Genomic DNA, 25,640 nt, shown 5'->3' with positions numbered 1-25,640 from the left:
TGATCTTGGGCAAATCACTTAACTCTTTTTGCCTCAGTTTCCTCATCTGTAAAATGAGCCGGAAAAGGAAATGGCAAATCATTCCAACTCCGGTATCTTTAAGGAGAAAAGCCCAAAATGGGATTGGAAAGAGTAAGATAGGACTGAAACGACTGAACAACAAAAATAATGTTCACTTTTTTCTTTTTTATTGATTACTTTACTCACAACATCCCTGTGAGGTAGAGAGTGCAAATATTGCTATTATATCCACTTAATAGATGAGGAAGATGAGGATCAGAGAGTTTAAGAGGCTCACACATCGTCACAGAACTAAAACATACCTCTGTTTATCCTAACATTCCTCCCTTATCTCCTCTCCAAGTTTACCTTCTCATGACTACAAGTGGAGAAGACATAATCTCAACTAGGGTCTGAGAAACTATTCCTTTTTGCTTGTGGTTTCATTCCTTCATCATCCCATTCACTTATTGAGTTAGTAATGTTAGCTAAGGTATCTTGATATGCCTGGCAGGTAATAAAGGTTGCATGTGTTGTGTGGCATCAGAGGAGGGTTTCAAGTCAAAACTGTTTAAATCTGTAGGTTGGCAGTGGAAACACCTTTCCCTTGGATGGGAGCCATCCGTTTCTCTGGGGATGCTTATGTATTCTAAAATATTGGAAAAAAAACTATATACACTTCATCTAAATGTACAAGACCTGCCAAATCTCTTCTTGGAGTCCAGAGAAAAGATTGTAATCATTTGGCATCTTAACCAAGTAACATAATAAAGGTGCTTTTTAGGTTTTCCTTCTTAGTTTATATTCATATTTTTATTATTACTATTACTATTAATAATATATTTTAAAATGTTTAGCTGAAATTTATGCAGTGAGGATAGATTAGGACAAAAATGAATTCCTGTATAAATAAAAGCCTATATCTTTAGAAAAACAAATAAAAAAAATCAACCTCTTCTCTTCATTATATTACTTAATGTCATTGGTCTAGCTTTAAAGCCTGGGTAGCCTCTAAGGAGTATATATCACTTAGTGCTAGAGTATGAAGAGCCAAGAGTGGGCAACTGGGAACTTAACCCAGGTACCAGCCCCCAAAGATTCTGTAGCCCTATTGCTTTGATCAGTTGCTGTCCAGAGGGGAAGCATGGAATATCCTTCCTACCTTAATGGCTCTGTACTCTAAGCTACAGAAAAAGAGATCCATAGGTCCCTCAAGCATTTGGGCACCAGGGAGGTGGCATTCTTCAGGATGGCCATCTGAGAAATCATCCTTTATTAAATAGTCTTGGTTACTAGAGGACCCCTCAGACCACTCCCATCTCGAAACTTTGATAATTTATGAAACCTTTGCAGCCAAGATAGTTGCCCCAGTGCCAACTGTTTGTACCACTTAGATCAACTTCCACACTGATTAATGCCTGGAACTTTCACATGCATTATTTAATGGCAATTTCTAAAGGAATAATTCCAATTACAGCAAAATTCCTTAAAAGTTCTCCTTCCAGAGTTCCCTTTATTGGGTTCAGAGTTTTCCTGGATAATCTTGAACAGAGGGTGGATGACCACACTCTATAATACTTCATGGAGATGACTATTAAGCAGAATTGAAAAAATACTTTTCTGAATTTAGAGTGGGAACTGATGAATCACAGTTAGATATGAGGTGGTAACATTGAGGATCTGTGCTAATGTTATTTAAAGGTGTCTAGAAAGGCATGTTCTTAGTTGGACCTTGATACCAGAAGGTTGCCTTTTTTCTCTTGGTATCCAAACATTCCACAGTCATAGGACACTAAGCCCAGCATGCTCTGGTATCTGCTCTTACTCTTGCATAATATTCACACAACAGTATGTTTTTTTAATTCCTGTTCAGTGTGATGTAGAGGTACAAGAATGGCAGATTGCACTGGCATGGAGTAAGATGGCATATGGTGTCCCAGTACGAGTGAAATTCAACATTGTATTGGTCAGATGCCTGAGTGAGGGGCATGCACCAAAGGACACCATCCTCTGTTCTATAGGATTTGTCTATTAAAGAATAGATTGTAGGTACAAAGACAACAGAAGGGACTATTAGTCTCATAATCGCAGATCTCAAGCATGAAGCAGACTCAGAAGCCATCTAATGCAACCCCCTCATTTTATAGAATATGGAAACTAAGGCTAGAAAGGAGAATTGACTTTCCCTAAGTCATGCCATAAACAACAGAGCCAGGATCTGAATCCAAGTTCTCTGACTTCAAATTCAGCATTCCTTTCTAAACTAAAACAACATCATTATTTGTGTATCCACTTTGAGTAAGATGCTTTGCTAGATACTAGGAGGAAAAAGAAAGAGAAGGGGAGAGAGGAGAGGAGAGGAGAGCAGAGGAGAGGAGAGAAGACGAGAGGAGAAAGGAAAATAGTCTGTGCCCTCAAGGAAATTATTCTTTATTTGGAGACATGAGTCTTTTAAGTCATATACACACATATAAATAAGAAATTGACATCATCCACAGAACCTCATGGGATCATAAAAGAAAGAAACAATTGAAAATCTAATGTTACTGTCTAATTTGTGCAATTTATAGAATCATAGATTTAGAGGTGCAAGAGAGCTCAGGGGGCCATGGAGTTCACCACCTCATTTGACAAGTGGAGAAACTGAGGCACACAATAATTAAATGATTTACCCAGGGTCATATAACTCCTAAGTGTCTGAAGCACCATTAGAACTTAGATCTTCTTCACCCTAAGTCCTTTGTCAAATCTACTCCATTAGACTATGAGCTTCTTGGAAGAAAGAAGCTTTTTTTTTATTATTTTGCTTTTCTTTGTATCTCTTCTTGCCTTTAGCCCAGTGTGTAGAAACTTAGCAAATGTTTGTTGACTGGCTGACCAACTACTTTGCACTGTCTTCTTCAGCGCATATTATAGTCTTCTTTTCCAAGGTAATATGATCTGAGCACAAAATACTTGCTCATCTTTGAAAAGGATATCTAGTTTGTTTGGTCCATGAAGCCTGAGAGCTAACAACACTGATATGGCATTATAAATGCCATCTGAAACAGTGAGATCTGTGCCACCTAGAAAATCAGAATGAATGACGAACTCCTTCATGACATCTCTGGGCTTTGGGTGTCATTTGGAGTTCCTGTGTGTCATTTATGTTTCAATCAATTACTCTTTAGGCAAAACTAAGGGAATTTGGAGAGGAAAGGAGTCAAGGACACAAGTTGATACCATAAAATAGACAATGGAATCTCTTAGAGCTGGGGCCGCATAACTTCAAAAACATTTCAAAAAAGAAATCACTCACTGACTGAGAAGGTGATGCAATAGCAGAGATAAATGAAGCAGCTAGTAACTTAAAATCCCACCCTTCACCGATACATATCTGTTGTAATGAAGGAATCACAACATTAACTCAGGTCTCTGATGTATAATAAAAGAGAAGTGCTTCAATATAGCCTAAAATTTCCATGATATTTGGAATATCTATCCAAACATCTGTATTTAGCAAACTAGTCCAAGAAAAGGGTGATATGCAATACTATCAAACTTGAATATACTGTTCTAGCTACTTATATTTACTTCCCTTTTCTTTCTCTCTCTTTTCTGTCTTAGTAACAACTCAAGACAGAAGGGCAAAGAAAACGAGGCAAACGGGGTTAAGTGACTTGTGCAGGGTCACATAGCTAGGAAGTGTCTAATGCCATATTTGAACCCAGATCCTCCAACTCCAGGCCTGGCTCTCTAACCCACTGCGCCACCTAGCTGCTCCTCCCTTTTCTCTCTCAATAAATGTAAGAATGGGATAATTTTTCCTAAAGTAGGTTTAACACTTTGAGGACAAGAACTTCTCTTTGTCATTTGTATCTTCCCAAATACTCAGCATGGTGTTTTGTAGGTTGTAGTGACTTTAAAATGCTTTAGAATTCAATTATTTATTAAGATAAGTGAAGCTTACCTTATTATAGGACCATTTATCATGTAGGATGAGACAGGACATTAATAGACTTGGAAAATGAGGACAATTTACAGTGGGGTATATTTTAAATCAGAGACAGCTAGGTGACTCAGTGGATAAAGCACTGGATCTGGAGTCAGGAAGATGTAATTTCAAATCTGGCCTCAGATATTCACTAGCAGTGTGACCCATCTCTCTGAAGAAATTTGGTATCAATTGTGAGATGTGGGAGACACTTCCATAGGACCATCCTGCACTGTGTGCCCACATCAAAGATGGCGCTGTGCTCTATTAGCAAAGCAGAATTGTAGTAGCTCAAAGAAGAAAAATAAAAAATGAGATGCACAAATTTGGTAACATCCCCAGCCCAAATGTTCATATGGACTCTTTGTGCCTGACCTGTAGTAGAGCCTTCTGACCTCTTATGGGTTGGATCAGCCAGGCTCGGACACACTGTACATTGATCCCAACATAGTGATGTCATTTTGGTCCTCTGATTTTGAAGTACAACAGTCAACCAACCAACTAGTATGTGACCCGGAGCAAGTCACTTTACCTCTGTCTTAATCCACTGTAGAAAGAAATGGTAAACTACTCCAGTATCTTTGCCAAGAAGACCCCCTGAACACTGAACAATATTGGTGTACTATGGTCCATAGGGTCACAAAGAGCTGGGCACAACGGGAAAACATACTTTAAATTATATCTCATTAAGTAGGACCTTGGAAGATAAAACAATCTGTGCCTGAAATAGCAAAGATTCATTTTAAGTTTGCTTTTCCCCCCTAAAATACCCAAATAAATTGTGAAGCTGCGAGGCATTGTTAATTGTTTTCAAACTGCTTGTGTAAATGATATAATTATGAAAGTTTAAAAGTCAAGGAACAAGGACCTTAAGATGAACTAAATAGGCTCATGGCTGATAAACAATTTTGAATGGGAAATGTTTGACTCCAAATGTGGAATCTAATGATCTGCAAGGTCCCACAGTCTAGAAAACCAAATGAAGTATCTCGAATGTTGGCCTTCACACCTCGTGCTTATTGTCCTCTTAGAACTTCTGGGGTTGGGGGGACGACATTCTAAGAACATGATGCCTCTCTTCTCATAATCAATACCCCTGTGGACCAGAACCTTTTTCTACATCTGTTGGAGACAGGAAGTTAGTTAATTAACCAGATTTCCAGGTTTTGTTTTGTTTTGTTTTTTCAAAAAATAGCAAAGAGAAAAACTGCTTCTAGTATATGTCCTGGGCTCAATATTCTCTTAGTTCCCTCTGTGCCTTGTAGCCGTTTTGCATTTACATGGGCATCTGGCAGTTTACTGTAGACATCACCTTCATTATGTTGAGGTGTCCTGCTGTGTCCTCAGGCATGGGAAAAAGGTTCATTTATGATGAAGATCCTTTACTAATACAAAAGAATAGATCAATTCATTTCAGAAATTATTTTAAGGCATTATTGAAAGCAGACGGAATTATTATTAACCAGGAAGCCTTGTCTATTCATTAGAACAGAGACAGGATTGAGATAAGATGGATGCTAGTCTCATAGCCTGGAAGCCCTGAAGTTAGGTCCTGCTTCAGGCACTGAACTAGATTTGTGAAATTGGGCAAGTCACTTAGATCTCATTCAGACTCAGTTGTGCCGTCTGTAGAGTATGTGCCTTTAGTACCTACCTCACAGGACTGTAATGAGTTTCAAAGGAGATAATAAATGTAAAGTGATTTGCAAATTCTAGAACACTATATAAATGTTATCTGGCATCATCATTAGGACTCCCTTCAACATGAACAACGGCAACAACAAACCATTTGGGTGTCCTGCTATCCCTGTGCCTGTCACTGTGGATGACATTCATTATACATCTTCAACCCTTCATATCCCCAGTGAACACCAAGTAGTTAAGCTTGAGTGTTGGTGGGGAGAGAAAGATGCTGGTGAAATTTTATAAAGTTTGCTTGAAAGAACCGTGGTCTAGAATACAGGAGAACTAGATTCTAGCACAGGCTCTTACACTTTTAAACAAGGCTTTCCCTTCTCTGACCTAAGTTTCTTGTCTAAAATGATGAGTGGTTCTAGTGGGTCTTTGAATTCTCTTCCAACCCTGTGATTTTATGCTAAGGTGAGGAGGTGCCCAACTGAGTCCAGTCCTTGAATCGGGAATGTTTCTATAATCATCATGACTGTAGAAAGACCACATATGGCGTCAAAGACCTGAATTTGAGTCCCATTTTAATACTCAACTGGCCTTGGACAAGCCTTTTCCTTTGTCTGGGTCTAAATTTTGTTTTGGGGGAAAAAAGAGTTACTAATTTACTAACTTCCAAATCCTGTGATTTTTTTTGTTGTTGTTGTTATTTCATAGTATGCCAAGTGTTTAAAGGTATATTAACCCACTTTTTGTTAAAAGCCCTTATTTAGAGGATTGTGGTTATGGCTCAATAAGTGTTATATTTAATCTGATATTTGATCAGTGTCCACTTTTTTTTTTTTTACCATGGATTTTGCTTTCGTTTCCCAGATTATTCAGGACAGAATATTCAAGCACATATCACGTAACAGCTTAATATGGAACAAACATCCTGGAGGGCTGTTCGTACTGCCACAGTATTCATCGTATCTGGGAGATTTCCCTTACTACTATGCTAATCTAGGTAAGTGAGTTGTGCCACACTTCCAGAACTAAAATTCAGTGGTGCTTCCTCCCATTCTCACTGGGAATGGGTAAGTGGGGAATGGTTTCGGTAATAGCATGCCAAATAATGAAGACATTGGGTTAGAGGATCTCTATGGCACTGGACTTGGGATCAAACCTGGGTTCAAATCCTGCCTCAGACACTTAATGGCCATATAACTTTATACTAGCTTAAGCTCTTAATGCCTCAGTTTCCTTATCTATAAAAGAGGGGGTTGGTCTCAGGGACCTCTGAGGGCCATTTTAGCTCTCAATCCACAATCTTATGAAATGAGATCCAGGTTTATGAATAGTCTTGACTCTGACACCGAAATAATTGTTCACTTGTGATAGCAATATAGGAATGTGTTTTGTTTTTCTTTTTTTCCTCATTCCATAATCCCCTTGTCCCCATGACATCTCTGTACTAAAGAAAAGTAGATTTAAGAAAGACTCTCACTTAGAGAAGTGCTAAAAGGGAAGGTAGACTGTAGCATAAAGTGATAATGGAGGACGAGGTGATATGACCAAGGGAAGGAACCAAGCTATTACCTGAGACAAACAGCTCTTTGGAGGCCTAGAGTTCTAATCTCAACAACTCCCCTGGAAATGTCTCTCTGTCTCTCTGTCTGTCTCTGTCTCTCTCACACTCCCTTCCTTCTCTCTCCCTCCCTTTCTTTCTTCCTTCCTTTCCTCTCTCTTTTTTCCTCCCCTCTGTATCTCAGTCTGCATTCTCCCTCTCTCTCTTTCTCTTACTACCTTCCTCCTTCTGCATTCTTCCTCTTTTCCTCTTCTCCTTTCTCCTCTCTCTCTGTCTCTGTCTGTCTCTCTCTCTGTCTCTCTCTCTCTCTCTCTCCCCCCTCACCATCTTAATAGGAATATGATGAGAAAGAAATTTGAGAAAATCATGGGACGAGAGTACCAACTCTTGATTTAATGGATTTAATGAAGATAGTTAGGAGACCTAGATGGCATAGTGGATAAGGTATCAGATCAGGAGTTGGGAGCCTGAGTTAAAATCCTGCTTCAGATACTTAATAGCTCGGTGACACTGGGCAAGTCATTTCTGCTTTCCTCAGTTTCCTTGTCTTTTAAATGGGGATAATAATAGAACCTACCTCCCTGAGTTGTGGCGATCAAATAATATTACACATGTAAAGAACTTTGAAAACCTTAAAGCACTATATCAAATGTTTTATTATGTTAATAATAATAAAATCATGAACAGGATTATTTTAGCAAAATGAAAAGAAAATTCCATTTATACAACATTCTTATAATTACTTTTGTTGTCTTTTTAGAACACAAGCACTTTGTACATAGGGATCATCTTATTTTCTTATTTTTGTATTCCCAGCCTTTAACACAGTCAAGTCATTCTGTAAACAATTTTTAAGGACCTGATATGTGTCAGAAGCTGTGCAAAGACTGGAAGATGCAAAAAGTAACAAAAGATGGTTCTTACCCTTAAAGAGCTTACAATCTAATGGGGGAAACAATAAAAAAAATGCAGTACAAATAATATATATATATATATATGATAAATAGGAAATAATGAGAAGAGAGAAAGCATTAAAAATTAAGAGGGGTCCTTTGAAGATGGGATTTTTAGTGGTATCTTAAAGGAAGTCAGTTTGGAAAGCCCTTTAGACTTCAATAAGAAGGAAGAACCTTCCAGGACAGGTAGATATAACTAGAAAAAATTCCAGGAGCCAAGAGATGGAGTGATGGAAAGCACTTGATAAATGCTTTTCCCATTTTTTTATCCAAGCAATCAGTTATTAAGTACCTGCTATGTGCCAGGCATCGTGCTAAACTACCCATTTGCCATTTCACTTTCAAATGAATAGACAGTTATTTGTAATTAATATAATTATTATAGTGAAGCATTCAGCAATGTGCTTTAAAAGTGGTTTGATTGCATAATGTTTCAGCAGACTACAACTTCAAACCACACCAAGATCTTTGGGACACTTGGTTTTTTTTTTCCTTTTTCCTATGGCAATCTTCTTGACACTGCTTGCAAAGGTGCAGTGGCTTTTCCCATTTATTCTGTGCGCTAATAGATGAGACTCACTTAAAAGATCTTTGAATAAAAAGTCTTCCAGTCCACAATGAGAGTTTCTTGCTACAAATATTCTGAAAGAAGTCAACAGTTACTTAGATTCACACAGAAGTATAACTTGTATCCTTTCCTAAAAGCAATTTATATGGGAACAGCAGCGGATTCCCCAGAATAGGAACGGGGAAGAAAGCCAGTTTCCACCAGGTTCATGGAAAGGTATTGTGCAAGGTGGCCAGAATCACCAAATATATATAAAAAATCTGAGTGCATGTATATGTACGTACCTATATACACTTGCATAGATACACATATATACATGCATATATTCCTTCTTTATAGATGCAACTAAGTGATGGTGAATAGACAACTTTGCCCTAGTAGAACAAACAAAGCAAAGGAGAGGGAATGTGTGCCAGAGTGGATCCATGTGGGACGACTGGGAGAAGGGCAGGCTGATTTTCGATGGTTTTTCAGTGATTTGTACAGCAGCTCTCTGATTTTCATTTCAGGTTTAAAGCCCCCTTCCAAATTTACTGCAGTCATCCATGCAGTGACCCCCTTGGTCTCTCAATCTCAGCCAGTGTTGAAACTCCTAGTTGCTGCAGCCAAGTCTCAGTACTGTGCCCAGGTGAGTGGGAACATTTGCTAAACAGCATCTGGCTTTTTAAAAACCCTTCCCCCTTTCCAAAAGAGCATCCCCATCCCCTGTCATGCTCCTCCCCAAAACAGATCTTCATACCTTGTGACCTGCCTTCTCCTTTCAAGCTTGCATTTGACTTGATCTCCCTTTGAGGCTCTTACGAGGCCTGGGAAATCTGGAATGTATTGTTGGGAGGGTGACGTGGAACTCTCTGGGGCGACATACCAAAGATTAGGTAAATTGTGTGGTTTTTATCTATTTATTTTAAAAACCCCTTCTCTTCTTTCTTAGAATTGATACTATGTCTTGGTTCTAAGGCAGAAAAGCAGGAAAACTAGGCCATGGGGGTTAAATGACTTTCCCAGGGTCACACAGCTTGGAAGTATCTGAGAATGGTTTTGAACCCAGGAACTCCCCACTCCAAGCCTGACTTCCCCTCCATGGAGGCACCTACCTTGCCCCCCCAATAGTGTGGTTTTTAAATGGTTTCGGTCTCGACCGCAGAAACAGCAGGGAGAGGGAGTGAGAGACTGAGATAGCATGGGAGACCAGGCATTTCAGGGGGGTCGCCATGACTGCTAGTAAACTCCACGTGAGTTGGAACTCCAGCTCGTACTCCAATTTCCCCAAGTGTCTGGCACACAGCCGCCCACCTGAAAGGCCCTAAATCTGTATTTCTGCAATCGGCCAAATTGTCTCAGACATGAAGTATCGGGTAGCCAGAATGCCGTGTTCTCAGATCCTGCTGTGGCCATGGGCAAAGTCCCTGCCTAGCCATCATCCTAACGGCTTCCATGTCATGCTTTCTAGGACTCACAGAGTGTTTCCCTTAGCAGTGACCCAAGGAGGTGGCTGGTATGACTAGCATCAGCTACTCATTTTACAGATGAGGAAACTGAGGCTCAGATGAGTAAAATTGCTTGCTTATTATCATTTCTAGCAAGCTAATGAAGTACTAGAGACAAGGCTCAAAGCTGCATCTTCTGACTGACTCCCCACCTAGCATTCTTTTCATTAACCCATTATTTCATTAAATTATATTTTATTAAATAATGAGCCTTAGTTTTCTCATCTATAAAATGATGTACCTCTGAGCTCATGGGTACGAGTAAGCCATTCATCCGTGCCAAATGCAGCCTCCCTGATTTATGATTCAGCATATAGTCTTTGAGAGTCACCTTGCCATGGCCCCCAAATTCATCATCCTGAAACCACCCTGGGGTTGTTCCTTGATGAAGTTTAGGAATTTGGCCCTCAGGTAATGAACACACAATCTGCCATTGAACTCAGACCATTCCAGCTTGGTAAGACCTGTCTACTGGAGGCAAAAACCCAGAATGACCTCCACCTCACCATCAGGCAAGAGTATCTGATTTTTGTGGAGGTTCTGTAAATAATTTGTAAAATGGGAATGCCTACATCACCTATGCCACATTATAGCTAGTATTTATATAGCCCTTAAAAAAAAAAAAGCATTGTACAAAGAGTATCTTTATTCTCACAACATCCCCATTTTACAGGTGAGGAAACTGAGGCAGGCAGCCGGGTTAAGCCGCTTGCCCAGGTTCTGAGGCTGAATAGGAGCTCAGGTCTTTCTGAAGTCCAGCATTCTATCCACAGTGCCACCTAGCTGCACTAAGAAATGACTTGCTGTTTGGAACCAGTTATTGTGAAATGGCTCTTTCTAATCATTTCTTTCCATTCTCTCTTGTTCTTGAAATGGCAAGACACTGGAGTGGTTGTGAATTTTCTGATCCTCCTTTAAAGTCTAATGCTGAAGGCTCTTATTCTGTTGGGTGGAAGAAATCTCCAGACTTAATTTTCTCACTCTGTAAACAAAACGAGTCTTTGTGTAAGTGCTGGTTTTTGTCATGGCACTAATGAACCACCCTCTTCATTTCAGATTATAGTTCTATGGAATTGTGACAAACCCCTTCCAGCCAAACACCGCTGGCCTGCCACTCCCGTGCCTGTCATCGTCATTGAAGGAGAAAGCAAGGTAAGTGGCCTTCAGGGAGATCAAGAAAGAATTGCGAGGAGTGAGGTTGTGCCATCTTTGTGGCTTGTCCTTTGGCTTTGGATATTTCCGTGTTCAGTGGCTGCACCCCCTCGTCTTAATCAGTCCTGTGACCCTTGCTAATTTTTCAGTGTTACCATTCGCCCAGAGCAACCGTCGGCACAACTGGCTCTGGTTTTGATGCTTTTTCTTTTTATACTTGCCAGTTCTGGATAAAGGTCTCCGCCTCCCATTCCCACCCAAGGAGTAGCCAAAAGTGTTTGGCAAATGACTAATCTTGTCTAACCATGAATATATCTTTCTGCCCTGGTAGCCCCCAACCTCTGAAACAAGAGGAGGCAAAGTATGCTTTGTGAGTGGTGCTATAGGATTCTTGATCATGGAAGCATGAGGTTTCCTTGCTTCAGACTTCCTAATGGGATTTGCTTCTGTTGATGTAAGAGTCTAATTCTCTACCTCAGACCCTCATCACTTTTTTGTCTGAATTGTTCCTATAACCACTTGTTGAAAAATGCCTTGAATGTCTCGTCTACTCACGTGGTTTCAGTGGTAGCTCTGACTATATTCAAGCCCAGTTTCTCCCCTGAACTCCCCCATCTTAATAGGCCTTATAGCATAGTAGATATGATTCTTATAGCATAGTTTCAAGTCCTACATCATATTTACTAGTTGAATTCTCATGAGCAAATCACTTATTCTTCCCGAAGCTTCTGTTTCCTCATCCATAAAATGGGGGAGATACGACATCTGCCTAACACCTTGTTGGGAAGCTCAGAGTTGATGATTATGTAGAGTATGTTGGAAACTTCATAGTTCTGTAAAAATGTCAGCTGTTGTTATTTTAACCTTTACCTGCTTTTGGACTTGTCCATCTCAATCTACTGTTGGTACCTCAAATTCATCCTGTTTAGAACTGAGCTCGTGATTTTACCTCTGTCAGTCCTTTGTCCTACTTTCCCTGTTTCCATCAATAGCAACATATGCTTCTGTCATCCATTCTCAAAATCTCAGTCACCTTTGATTCTTTTTTCTCTCTCACCCCCACCCCCAAATCCTATGATTACCACATCTTATAGATTCCACTTCCAGCTTGGTACCCCCCTCCACCCTCATTGTTTCCAACTTGATTCCATCTCTCATCACCTCTAACTTTGATTATTATAATAGCTTCCTAGCCTAGTCTTCCTGCCGCCCTGTCTTCTCAATATAATTCATCCTTCATTTTGCTGCCATCGTTATCTTTCCAATGCACCTCTCATCATGTTACTCCCTGATACAAAAAAAAAAATCCTAAATGGTTCTATGTTATTATGGGATAAAATCCAAAACTGAATTTATGATAATTAATCTTCTACAATTTGGTGTCTGTCAACTTTTACCAGCCTTCATTCACATTACTTCGTCCCCTACACCATCTTGATTAGTTTTAGCCTTGGTTTCTTCAACTGTAAAAAAAAAATTGTTTGGATTGGATAAGGTTACTTCTAGTTCTAAATCTATAAAACTTTTTCAGACAAAGAACCCTTCTAGTTCTTTCTTGAATTCTGCATTATAAGAGGATCTAAGATTTAGACTTGGACCTTAAAAGTCAGAGTCCAGTACCCTCATTTTACAGATGAGAAAACTGAGGCTTTAGAATTAAGTGGCAGGATTTGAATTTAGGTCTTTCAGTCCAGCATTCTATACTATATTATGTACTATTTTACAGTGAACTGTATTACACTATCTTCCTACATTTGCATAGATCAATCCTCAGAAATGTAATGTACTTTGTCCTCATCTCCACTTGCTGAGATCTTTCACTTTCTTCATGTTCCATCTAAGGAATAAGCCCAATTTTCCAATTTCCAATCCAAGCCCTTTCCAATTTCCAGTTGACTTCCCTGCCATCAGCTGAAGTAATCTCTTCCTCTTCTAGTAGATTTAATCCATCTTGATTCCTACCACGTGCTGATATGAAGGCATGCTTTTGAATATCCAGCACTTAGCACAGTGCCTTGAAAATTGTCTTTATGCTTTAATATGTTTTAATATTTAAGAATTAATCATGCTTTAATAAATGTGTGTTGACTGACTGACTGACCCCTTCCAGGCCATCTTTTGAGAAGGTACTGGTGCCAAAGCCTTAGTTTAGAAGGAGATTGACTGCTACCAAGGCAATTGTAAAATGGAAGAGGCTGGGTCAGCTAATGATGCCCTCTCTTGATGAAGCTGAGAAATGAGAGGGAACTACTTCCCCTTTGAAACCAGCACTGGGTCAGACAAAAGGAGAGAGATCATGCCCCCTTCCCATTTTCCATTTTACAACTGGACGCCTGGCCTTGAATTCAAAATTAATGCGTTGGCTGCTTTGGCTGCAAAATCCCATTTTGAATTTATAGGTCTTGTCTTTGGAGTTTTCCCCTACAGGCTAAACAAGGGAAAGATCAGAGTACTGCTAAGCTGGCAGCTAATGGTTTCTGCCTTAGTCACTGGACATGTAAACAGTATCAGGAGAATGGCTTCAGGGCTGTAATTTCTGACCATTGAGTATGCAGTAGTGGTGATCTCTTTTTATTTCATTTTGAAAGCCTGAGGAAAAGGGAACCCAAAAAAAAAAAAAAAAGAAAGAAAGAAAGAAAAAAATCACCTGACCTAGCTGACCGATGTGTAAGAATAGCCCCTAGAGCCATGAAAGCTGCAGACACATCTCTTATCCCTTGAGCTTACAGGGATGGGTTCTGGTGGACACTTTCTATTCTTTAATGTCATAAGCCCTGCCAAGGGGTTTCATCTCTTAGAAAACAGCTTCTTAGATGATCCTTGTAGGCTGGCTAGCTTTTAGTCTAGATTTAAGTAGAACTTGATCTGCTTTTAAATGGCCTGAGATTGGTCCATTACTCTTCAATGGATTATAGAAACTTGTGGTCATTAGAGTTGTGTTTCTCTCCTTCTCTCTCTCCTTCTCCCTCTCCTCTCCCTCCCTCTCCTTCTCCCACTCAGTACCACTCTCTCTCTTTCTCTCCCTTACCCCTCTCCTCTCTCCCTCCCCCTCTTTCCCTTCTTCCCTCCTTCCCTCCTCTGCCTCATACTTTGGATCCATTCCCTGCCATATTGGACTTTGAAGTTGTCCTGCCCTCAGCTATAGAAAGATTTCAAGTTCGGCTACTTTGTCTCTCCTTTTTTGATTGAAAGATACAGAGTTGTTGCCCAAAATGTTTTGATTTTGTTTTGGTTTTAGTAAATCTGATTCCTAAGAATATGTTGCAAATGGGTACCAATGGAAGTAATGTGAGATTCATAAGCAGACAGCATCTTTAGGAAAAGAAGATTGGCTCCAAATTTACCTCCTAAGTCTTCCAACTCTGAGATTTGAACATTCTCTAATTCTTGTGGTACAAAGTAAAAGCTGACTGCCACACTCATGGAAAATGACAGCATTCCAGTGTTGTGCTGAACATTGCTTTTTAACAGATACATAAAGTTATGATGTACCTTTGGGGGAAAGAAAGGAAAATCAAGGGGAAAATAAGGAGTTTCCGCCTGCTGGCAAAAATAGGGGCTTTCCTTTCTTTTTTACCCCTTCCCCCAATGAAAATGGAAGTGAGATTTTTCTCTTACCCCCTTCTCACTCTGTCCAACCCACAGGTCATGAGCAGTCGTTTTCTGCCCTATGACAACATTGTCACAGATGCAGTCCTAAGCCTTGATGAAGACACTGTGCTTTCAACTACTGAGGTAAGTAATGCCCATTATCTGAAGAGAGGCATCCTTTTTTTTTTAAGTGTTTTGATGTTTTTGGTTTTTATCTCATAGTCATTTCCAGATATGCCCACCCATCATGAACTGTCCCTTTTATCAAAGAAAAGGCAGTTTAAAAAAATGGACAAAATTACTGTCTGACAGAATATACCCAATTCTTTCCCTACAGCCCCCACCACCTGCTCCCATAAAGAGAGGGAGATATCCCATCCTCTGTTTTCTAAAACCAAGATTGATCATTATAGGCAAAGTCTTCTGAATGGTTGCACTGAGCCACCAGGGGTTTCCTGTCACACTCTTTCCCTGACTCAGGAGACCAGAGAATTTTTTTTTTTTAAGAAATTTCCCACAGTGCCATTTTTCAACCTATCATACTTCTGTCAGCTACCCTGAAGCCACCTGCCCCAAGGAGGGCCTTTCCCTCATTGTTATCAGGTTAATTGGCTCCTCATTTGCATTGCCCAGCCTCTTTTCTCCTTGCCCTCCTCTTGTTTGTTTTTAAAGGACACAGCTGTCAGCAGGTGTGCAGAGCCCAGGGGTGGGGGTGGGGGGTCCTACAAGGACCCAGAGGGGTCTATTTAGCATTATCTTTTAACCATGCTGTCCAGAGAAAACAGTTCCCCCATTCTCTAATTATCTTAATGTATGTGCGGGGTGTATGCTGCCTCTGTTATGGAACATTATTCCTGGTTCTAAAAACAGTATTTCTGCCTTGGTACAAGTGTTGATTTTCTTTCACCCACACAAGAGCAAATGGTTTCACTTTAAGACTGAGATGGAGATTCCTGCTCTTTCAGATGTTCAGGTATTTGTGCCAAAAATAAGATTGCACTAAAAGAGAGCATGAGGGGGAGAGCGAGAAGAAGAAAGATAGATACTGTAGAAAACCAATTTTTACAACTAGGATGAGTATTGATCCCTGGAACCTTTCTTTAAACCATTGGGGAGACCAAAGACAGTTATATAAAAATGTAGTATATTGGAAATACATTACTAATGGTAGCTACTAAAAAGCTTAGAGACTTTGCTCCTTGTTCTCCTTTTTCTCTCTCCTCTTCATTTTTTCCTCCTCTTTCCTAAGCTTTTTCCTTCTAACTAAACATTAGCATTTGCTATCATTCACTCCCCAGTCTCCATTCATCTTTGGTGGATTCCGTTGGCCTTTTTTTCTTCCTCAATAAGTCTGGTATTGTTGGAGCTTAGGGGACCCTCTGTCTCCTTCTCCCAACCCAATTGATCCTTCGAATTTCCATAACATGGAGTTGAGCAGATTTCATAGAGAAATGTTAGAAGAAACAGAAGTGTTCAGGGCTTCCTTAATCTGGATAAAATATTGGTGTTTCTGAGGTGAAAGAGGAAGCTTTTAAAGCCAGTTGTGTAAGGTGGTGGTAGGGTGGGAGGCTAAATTTTGGCAGGACGAAAGCATGTATAGAATCTCTGATATAGGATGGCACACATTTGTCTTTCAATTACTGCTGCAACTTGGGAACACAGCAGTCAAGTGCATGCTGAAAATCATGTTGCTAAAATGTGATCAGGAGCATATGATCCCTTCCCACTTCTTCCCGCTCCCCAGGCCTCTTCTCCACTCTCTGGGACACAAGTGACCCTCCTAGGATTGGGGTTTTGTGGCCCATGATACAACAACTTTTTACCTCTGTGATGTATACACATTGGTATCAATTTCTATTCTCAGAGTAACAGTCCCAAGCACTGTGTCGCATGCTGAGAGGGACATTTGTTGTATGTGCAGTAATTAGAAGTCAATGTGGGTTGAAAATGATATGGAGATTTAAGAGGCTGGCAGGCTGGTTTGCTCTTCTTGCAGATAACTGGAGTGGCAGTGCTGCTTAAAATGATCTAGGGCAAGGGTTTCTTTTTTTTTTTTTTGCCTCTTTTTCTTTCTTTCTTTTTTTTTTTTAATGTGGCTAGATGTTGGTGTATTTCCCCCTGCCCTCCCCCCCAGGATTTTCAGCTTGTTTTAATGTCTCCCCTTAGTACAAGGACAGATATTTATATAGTATGCTAGAAGGGACATTAGACATTCTTAGTTTATAGTTATTTACATTAATCTGAGTTGTTCCAAGGGATCTAAAGAAAACAGATGTCAGTTTTTAAGAGAAAAGGCCCTAAGCTGACCTTTGGTTCTTTGATGTGCTAATGATCTGGACAACCTAAGAATGATCACAAGAATAACAATTTTATCTGAATTTCTCTTAACTTGCTTTGAAATTACTTGAAACAGCTTGGGAATGATAGGAAATCCTTGTGATAAAAATACTCCATTGGGCTTTCCAGTTCTTGCCAATGTATATATTTCTCTTTGGGGTCATAAATTAGTATTTTTAAAAGTAATAACAGTGAAAATGTTTCTCTGAAGATGAGCTTGATATAATTTCCCCATCATTCCAAGCTGTTTAAATATTAAAATACCAGAAACAATGTAGAGATTGAGACAATATGATTTAAGTACCCTAAGAGATGCTGGCAATTCTCATGATGCCTCTCAATCTTTACATTCCTAGAAAACTGGATAGAGTGTTGGATGTAAAGTCAGAAAGAGCCGAATTTGCTTTGTCCCTCCTACACGTAACTTCTTTGTGATCCCCAGCAAATCCCTGAACTTCAGCTTCAGTTGCCTCATCAGTAAAGTAGGCATGATAGCTCCTGCCTCTCAGGATTGTTGTGAGGATCAAGTGAAGTGATGCAGTGGATAGAGTGCCAGGCTTGAAGTCAGGGAGAATCTTCTTCATGAGTTCAAATTTGACCTGAAATACTAGCTGTGTGACCCTGGGCAAGTCACATAAGCCTGTTGCCTCAGTCTCCTCATCCATAAAATGAGCTATAGAAAGAATTGTCAAATCACACTAGCATCTTTGCCAATAAAACTCCAAATGGGGTCACAAAGAGTCAGGCAGGATTGAAACAACTGAACAGAAACAAATCTGTTCTAGTTCAAGTACTTTCCTTCCATCATCCTCTTTCTTCTTTGTCTCTCTCCTCTTTCTTTTGTATATGAAATGCCTCCCACAGTTGAGGATCCTTGGTTTACAAAATTACACACACACACGCGCACACACACACACACACACACACACACACATACATGTTTATGCATGTATGTGTGTGTGTGTATAAAGTGCTTTGCAAATCCTAGAATATCATATAAATGCCTGTTGTTTTTATTATCCAAAGTTTTTCTTGGAAGCAGCATTTGATTAGAAGCTATATAAATAAAGCTTTCTTGTTCTGTTACAGTAGAATTAGACTTCCCATTGACTGTCCAAGATGATAGCCTCCTGCACAGTCCCCCTAGCTCAGACTCTCTCCTCCCAGTCTCCCCTGCATACAGTTGCCAGATTAATCTTCTTAATGCACAATTTTGATCAGGCCAATCTCTTATTCAAATACCTACAATGGCTCCCTATTGCTAGGGAATAAATCCCAAATGCCTTACCTTGGTTTTTAAATGCCTTCTACAGCCTTAATTTAATATTCATTTCCACTCTCAGCATAGTAATAACTCCTGATGTTTCCATAATACTTTACTCTGTGTACTTTATATATGATATCTCATTTGAGCCTTCAAATCGCCTCATGAGTTAGGTAGACATGTATTATTGCCCTTATTTTACAGATGGGATAGATCAGGAAGTTTTAGTGTCTTGTCCTGGTTCTCACAAACTCAAACCCAGATTTCCTGACTCCAGATCCTATATTCTCAATTTAAAACTTTATATTTTCCAATTAAAAATTTGAATTTTATTAGAATTGGAATTGGAAAAAATTATCCCTCTTTCTCCTATTCTCCCTCTCTTTTAAAAGAGAACAAAACCCTATAAGAAATATGCACAGTCAATCAAAACAAATTTCAATCATGTCCACATTCAAAAATGTGTGTCTTATTCTGCATCCTGAATTCATCAGTTCTCTGTCAAGAGACGGGTTGCATAGTTCATCAGCAGTCCTTTAGAATTAGGGTAAGTCATTGCATTGATCAGTTCTTAAGTCTTTCAAAGTTGTTTCCCTTGACAATTTAGTTGTTCTTTATAAATTGTTCTCTCAGTTTTGTTCACATTACACATTATTGAACATTAATTCAATTGAGTCTTCTCAGATTTTTCTGAACCCATCCCTTCCATCATTTCTTATTGCCTAACAATATTCCATTTTATTCCTACACCATCATTTGTTCAGCCAACCTCCAGTTGATTGCTCCCCTCTTTCTATTCTTTTTCTACTGAAGCATTCTATTCCTCTGGAGAGGTCTGACCTCTGGACCACAAACGTTAAACGTTAGAGGTTTTGTTTCTGGTCTGGTCTTGGCTGCATTCATCATTGAGGCCTCCATTACTTGAGGCACATCATTTAATCTGGTTCCTTATTTGTAAAATCCAGCTGCCCTCCCTACCTATAAGGATGAGATGAGAGAATAGACATAAAGGTGCTTTGAAACTTCAAATAAAACAAGTAACAATAATTGTCATTAGGATCAATAATTGAAAAATTATCCATATATAAATATTAGTGGTATTTTTAACTAATAAAATTGATTGATGTTTCTATTGAGAGGCATTATGGCATAGTAGATAGAGACTTGACTTTAAAGATGGGAGGAAGGCCATCTGGGTAGCTCAGTGGATTGAGAGTTGGCCTAGAAACAGGAGGTCCTAGGTTCAAATCCGGCCTCAGACACTTCCCAGCTGTGTGACCCTGGGCAAGTCACTTGACCCCCATTGCCCACCCTTACCACTCTTCCACCAAGGAGTCAATAGCAGAAGTTAAGGGTCTTAAAATAAACAAACAAACAAACAAACAAACAAACAAATAAATAAATGAGTGAATAAATGAATGAATAAAAGACTGGATGGACAGATAAATAAATAAATAAATGAGCGAACAAATAAATAAATGAGTGAGTGAGTGAGTGAATGAATGAATGAATGGATGGATGGATGGATGAACAACAAATAAATAAACGAATGAATGAATAAATAAATAAATAAATAAATAAATAAATAGACAAATGAATGAATGAATGAATGAATGAATGAATGAATGAATGAATGAATGAATGAATGAATGAATAAAGATGGGAGGACCTGTTTTTAGGTACTGCCTCTGACATATGTTCACTGTGGGAACCTGAGCCAATCATTTAAACTCTCAGTACCCCCAGGCAACCATTTAGTACTATAAGTTCTTTGGATTATAGATTTAGAACTGAGACTTCAGATAGGAAATGAAGGACCAGAGAGATGAATTGACTTGTCCTTTAACATACAGGGATACACCCGAGATTCAAAACCGGGTCTTCTCATTTCAAATCTAGCAAGTTTTTCCTTTGGACAGCAACATTACTTCCCATTGATAGAGGTTCTTTCCTTTCCAGCCGATTATCCCAGCAAAATCACAAATCTGGTCCCTCCCCAATTCCAATAAACTTCATCTTTCCCTGCACGCAGTGCTCTTCCCTGTAGGCTCTTAATAAATGTTTGTTTGTATTAACAAATGAGATGCTCTGATCTTTGGGTTTTGATTCACCATTCTGATGACAATAGAATTGGATTAGTCCTGTGGAAAGAGCCATTCTCTCCAAGGCTCAATCCGTTTATTAAAATGTATTCTCTAGAGGCAACACTGCCAGCAGGCACTGAGAATAATGGGGGGAAAAGACTATGCCTTGGAGTCTGTGCCCTCCATGACGTCTGCCCCAGAATATTATGTGGCCAGGATCTGTGATTCGCAAATCTTCTACTGGCTAATTAAGAAGGAAATGATTTACATTTGTCTTATGTGAAGATATACAATAAAGCCTCATTTCTTGTGACTCCTAGCTAGGAAATGTTTGATCATTTTGACAAGGGTGTATGCAGTACTGCAAGGTGATTTCTTAAACACTTTAACAAACTCTTGCTTTTTGCTAAGTATAGATTCTAAGAGAAAAGAGTCCTAAGGATTAGGAGTCAGGGTTAAGAGACTTGCCCAGGTCACACAGCTAGGAAGTACCTGAAGCCAGATTTGAACCAATCCACTGAGCTACCCAGCTGCTCCCACTATATGCTTTAGAAACTAACATAGCTAGATTTGTTTTAACTATAAAAAATAGTTGAAATAGGTTTGATGTATATTACTTCTAAATTTCACTTATGCCTCCATCTATTGAAAACACTGTAATCATCGTTCCTAATTATATCATCCCTATATCAAAATTCTCCTTTTTAGAACTTCTTTTTTTAAAAAATTACCTTTAAAAATTGATTTTATATTGAATCCTTTTACTTGAATCAATTCAGTTTTACTTGTATAGTATAGTCTGCATACCAGCATTTGCAGATTTATTTCTATTTATTCAGCAATACCCACATGCCTCCTGCAAATTGATAGTCACTTCTGCCACCAGGAGGAAAAAACAAAAAACCAACATGGTTCCCCCTGAGCAGGCTTAGTTTCTACTAGGACCTGTCTGAATTTCTATTTCAACTTTGCAATGCTCTGAGCTTCCTTTAACAGAAAACATTAAAATGTGCATAATCACAGGGCAAAATGTCAAGTAGTCAGTTTAATTTACTGATGAATACATGGAATTAATGTTTTGCAACAGTCCCTGGATTTTGCATTCTGAATTAGCGGGGAAGGTAATGTTTTGTTGACATTTGTTAACATTGCTGATTACTTGTTTGGCTTGTGTTTTGCCTGCAGGTGGATTTTGCCTTTACAGTGTGGCAGAGTTTTCCGGAGAGGATTGTAGGGTACCCAGCTCGCAGCCATTTCTGGGATAACACTAAAGAACGGTGGGGTTACACATCTAAGTGGACTAATGACTATTCCATGGTATTGACAGGAGCTGCTATTTACCACAAGTAAGCAAATCAGATGGGGTTCTTCTAGAATGCTGTGTCAGGGTAGACTCTGACTGCAGCCAAAACTGAAACTTGGCAGCAATGTTCAGATCACTTGTGGGAGTTAATTAGTTAACTTCTTGGCTCAGCTCGGATGGCCTGACTGCCCTGACTTGTGCTTTTTGTATATGGAGAAGCCTCTTAGCATATTGCTCTCAAATTGTTTTAATACAATAATCCCAGCATGCTCTGGGAATGGATTATTCTGGTAAATTGACCTTTTTTTGTGTTTACTTCTGGTTAACTTTATGGTTGTAGCTCTTGTTGTTGGCAATCTTTTTTGGTTTTCGTTTTTGTTTTTTTTTTAAATGAGAAGTCCAGTGGAAACCAAGGGCTCATAGATGTAGAAATAGAAAAGACTCCAAAAGTGACTTAGTCAAACCTCTCCCCTGACCCCATTTTAAAAATGAGGCAACTGAGGTCCATAGAGGGGTAAAGAAAAGTTCACACTGGTAGTAGTCCAGAAAAACCTCTCCCCCGACCCCATTTTAAAAATGAGGCAACTGAGGTCCATAGAGGGGTAAAGAAAAGATCACACTGGTAGTAGTTCAGAAAGTTTGAAATTGATTCCAGGCTCTGGCACTTACTAATACAGCCATGTTCAAGCCCTTCAGCCCAATTTTTCCATCTGAAAAATGGTGGGGAATGACACTTATACCACCTTCCTCAAAGTTCTAGTGAGTGCTTTATTAACCTTCAATAAAGTGATTTATTGACCTTCAAGCACTATGCAAATATGAGTTGTTTTTAATTAAAGATAGAAAAATATGTTAATTAATATATTACTCATAATAAAGGAGCAAATGCCAACCATAATTAAGATTTTGATGATTGAGAATCATTAAGGGCCTTGATTTTATAACTCCAACTATCAATTAGAATTAGGTAGTCCTAAGATTATAGAATTTAAAGCTGGAAGGGGACCTTGTGACCATTCATCAATATGGAAACTGAGGCCCAGAGAGGTTCAGCCTAGCCCAAGGTCACACAATTAGTATGTAAAGGAGTAAAGAGATGACCCAGATCCTATTACTTCAATTAATTCCTTCTTCTATTAAGCAATTTTATCTTACTTTTTGAAGTATATAAAACATAGGTGATTGTGATCTGTGCCACGTGAGCCCAGAAATACTCTGTGTTTGTTTTTTCCCCCAAATACATCTCTAATGCTATTTTATTTCTCTCTCTTGAAAGAAAAGTCAAGAGGAAAAAATTCTGATTAATCGAGGGACCCAGTTTATTCAGTTGCAATCAATTAAAGTTGTACCATATTATGTTTTTGAAATATTTGTGCTATGGGCCATATGTGCCAGAATAGTATATTCCTATTATCAGGGACAAGGATAGCCATGTAATGGATTTCTTGGGTGAGGGATGCTCTATATATTGCTATGATTTGGTTTGAATTTAAACTATATCCGTGGAATCATAAAGCAAGGTCTTTCACACTAAATAATATGTAAGTTATTCCTCTTGCTGTGTTCAGGTGTTCAGATGTGCTGCCCTAACGGATTTGACCTGAAAATGTGTTACCCCTATTTCTGATCCGTGACAAACCAATTATAATGATTTGTTTGGGGGTCCAGCTAGCTTCTATGTCTCCTGCGTGTATGAATCACATATCATCCCATGATGATGTCTCCATGTGAATTGCTCTCTCTGTCCTTCGGTTTTGTAGATATTATCACTACCTGTACACTCATTATCTGCCAGCCAGCCTGAAGAATATGGTGGACCAGCTGGCCAACTGTGAGGACATTCTGATGAACTTCCTCGTGTCAGCTGTGACGAAACTGCCTCCAATCAAAGTGACCCAGAAAAAACAGTATAAAGAGACAATGATGGGGCAGGTGAGGGCAGCTGGAGCTCACTTTGTCTTGTTTATTAACAGCAGTTCTAAATGGTGCCTTAGGTGAAGAACTCTTAGCAAGGTCCTGTCAAGCTGGAAGATTAATTAAGATAAACTCAAATTAAACAAGGCAAAGCCTAGAGAACCTGAGGGAGTTTTAAGATCGGAACATATACAATTGACAAGAAAAATATGTCTTTCCTTCTTAACCATCTCAAGGAAAGGGAAGGAGAGGAGAGGAGAGGAGAAAGTAGAGGAAAGATAAAAGGCTACTTATCATCTGATATAGAATAGGATACAGTACGAAATAGACTTTCAATAATTCTTCCAGAGTTTGTGTAGTCAGTTGTCTCAAGATCTGTGTGGTACAGGAGTTAAACTCGTTGAACTTGGAGTCGGGAAGACTGTTCAAATCCTACTTCCATCACTTCTTAACTGTGTGACCTCAAACAAGTCTCTCATCTTGTCTGAGCCTCAGTTTTCCCATCTAGAAAATGAAGATGTTAGACTAAATGACCTCTGAGATCTCTTGCCACATTATGTATGATACTATAATCCCAAATTACATACATTGTTTATGAACACGAGAGCTAATCTCTCTTCTCAAAGCCTCATGGTGATGTCCTATGTAGCTGGAGGGCCATCTGATATGGTCTGGCGACAGGCTGTATTTTTGTTATACATGAGGGCTGTCCTAGCTGAGATCGAAGAGGTTCCCCAACCCAGCGGCTGCAGTACGCTGAAAATTGGTTTTGTTCAGAAGTTCCAATTCAGCTCAACAAGTGTTTATCAAGTGCTTAGTGTGTATGTATGTGAGACACTTTGGTAGGTGCTGGGTACAAAGACAAAAATGAAAGTCTCTGTCCTCAAGGAACTTACAATCTCCTAAGGGACAACAGGATGTTACACGGATATGGGAATACTGAATAAAACTATCTTCTAATTTAAAGAAGGAATTTGGAATTTGCTCTGCATTACTGAACGGAATGCCCACATTAAATTAAAGCTCCTTGAAAGGTTCAAGTAGCTTAGCTAATTAATTTGACCCATGGGTAATGGTAGTGTCTTAAATACAGACTTAGGAGAAAATTCTGATTATGGTTTGTCTTAATTTGGGACAGAACCATTAATAATCACAGTAATGCTATTTAGAGATTTAATTCCCTACCTGTGAGTCTCATTTTTGTCTCATGATTGTGGTCCTGATTTAGAATAGGATATAACTTGATGGTCTTCCATTAAAGCCTTACTCTTCATAGTGTTGAGGTGATTCTCAACTCCCAAAGACTCTGCCAGTGGAGCGTATTCTCTCACCGATCTCATCAAGTAAGAGAGGCTTTAAGCACTGGCCCAGTGGAGTCTGTCCTTTGAGAAGCTACCAGAACTTGGAGCCAAATGGGAAAAAACTTTAGTTTAAGTCCAAAGATTTGGGTTCAGATCCTGCCTCTGCCACTCACTACCTGTGATTTTTTGCTATCAGTTTAAACTTTCTGGTCCTCAGCTTTCTTATCAGTAAAATGAGAAAGTTGAAGAAGATGTCATCTGAGCCCATTCCTATTCTGTATCTGTGGTCCTGTGAATTTCTGATAATTAGTACATTTTTTAGCCAAGTTAATTCATGAAATGAGGAAAAATAGTAATGACCCTCACACCTTGCCTCTTTCTTAGTTGAGTGATAGGAAAAGGAGTCATAGGAAACATGATGCATAGAGGAAGAATTTGTGGCATGTCTATTGGGAAAAAGAATTCCTGCAATGAAATCATAGGTCTTACCAGTTTTTAAATTGCTGTTCCTGTATGT

At 39.2% G+C, this 25,640-nt stretch overlaps 1 protein-coding gene across 1 annotated transcript in view; it reads left to right on the top strand.

The window, feature by feature from the left end:
* EXT1 (exostosin glycosyltransferase 1) overlaps nt 1-25,640 on the top strand; it is a 340,582-nt gene that overhangs the window by 306,323 nt on the left and 8,619 nt on the right. Inside the window, exons 5-10 of the mRNA XM_044668889.1 lie at nt 6,473-6,605; nt 9,200-9,318; nt 11,234-11,329; nt 14,975-15,064; nt 21,791-21,951; nt 23,669-23,840. Coding sequence (XP_044524824.1) covers nt 6,473-6,605; nt 9,200-9,318; nt 11,234-11,329; nt 14,975-15,064; nt 21,791-21,951; nt 23,669-23,840 — 771 coding nt within the window. The remainder of the gene's footprint in view (nt 1-6,472; nt 6,606-9,199; nt 9,319-11,233; nt 11,330-14,974; nt 15,065-21,790; nt 21,952-23,668; nt 23,841-25,640) is intronic.

The sequence above is a fragment of the Gracilinanus agilis genome, chromosome 1 (genome assembly GCF_016433145.1).
Source record: "Gracilinanus agilis isolate LMUSP501 chromosome 1, AgileGrace, whole genome shotgun sequence".
NCBI lineage: Eukaryota > Metazoa > Chordata > Mammalia > Didelphimorphia > Didelphidae > Gracilinanus > Gracilinanus agilis.
This window is presented reverse-complemented; position numbering and strand designations above follow the sequence as displayed.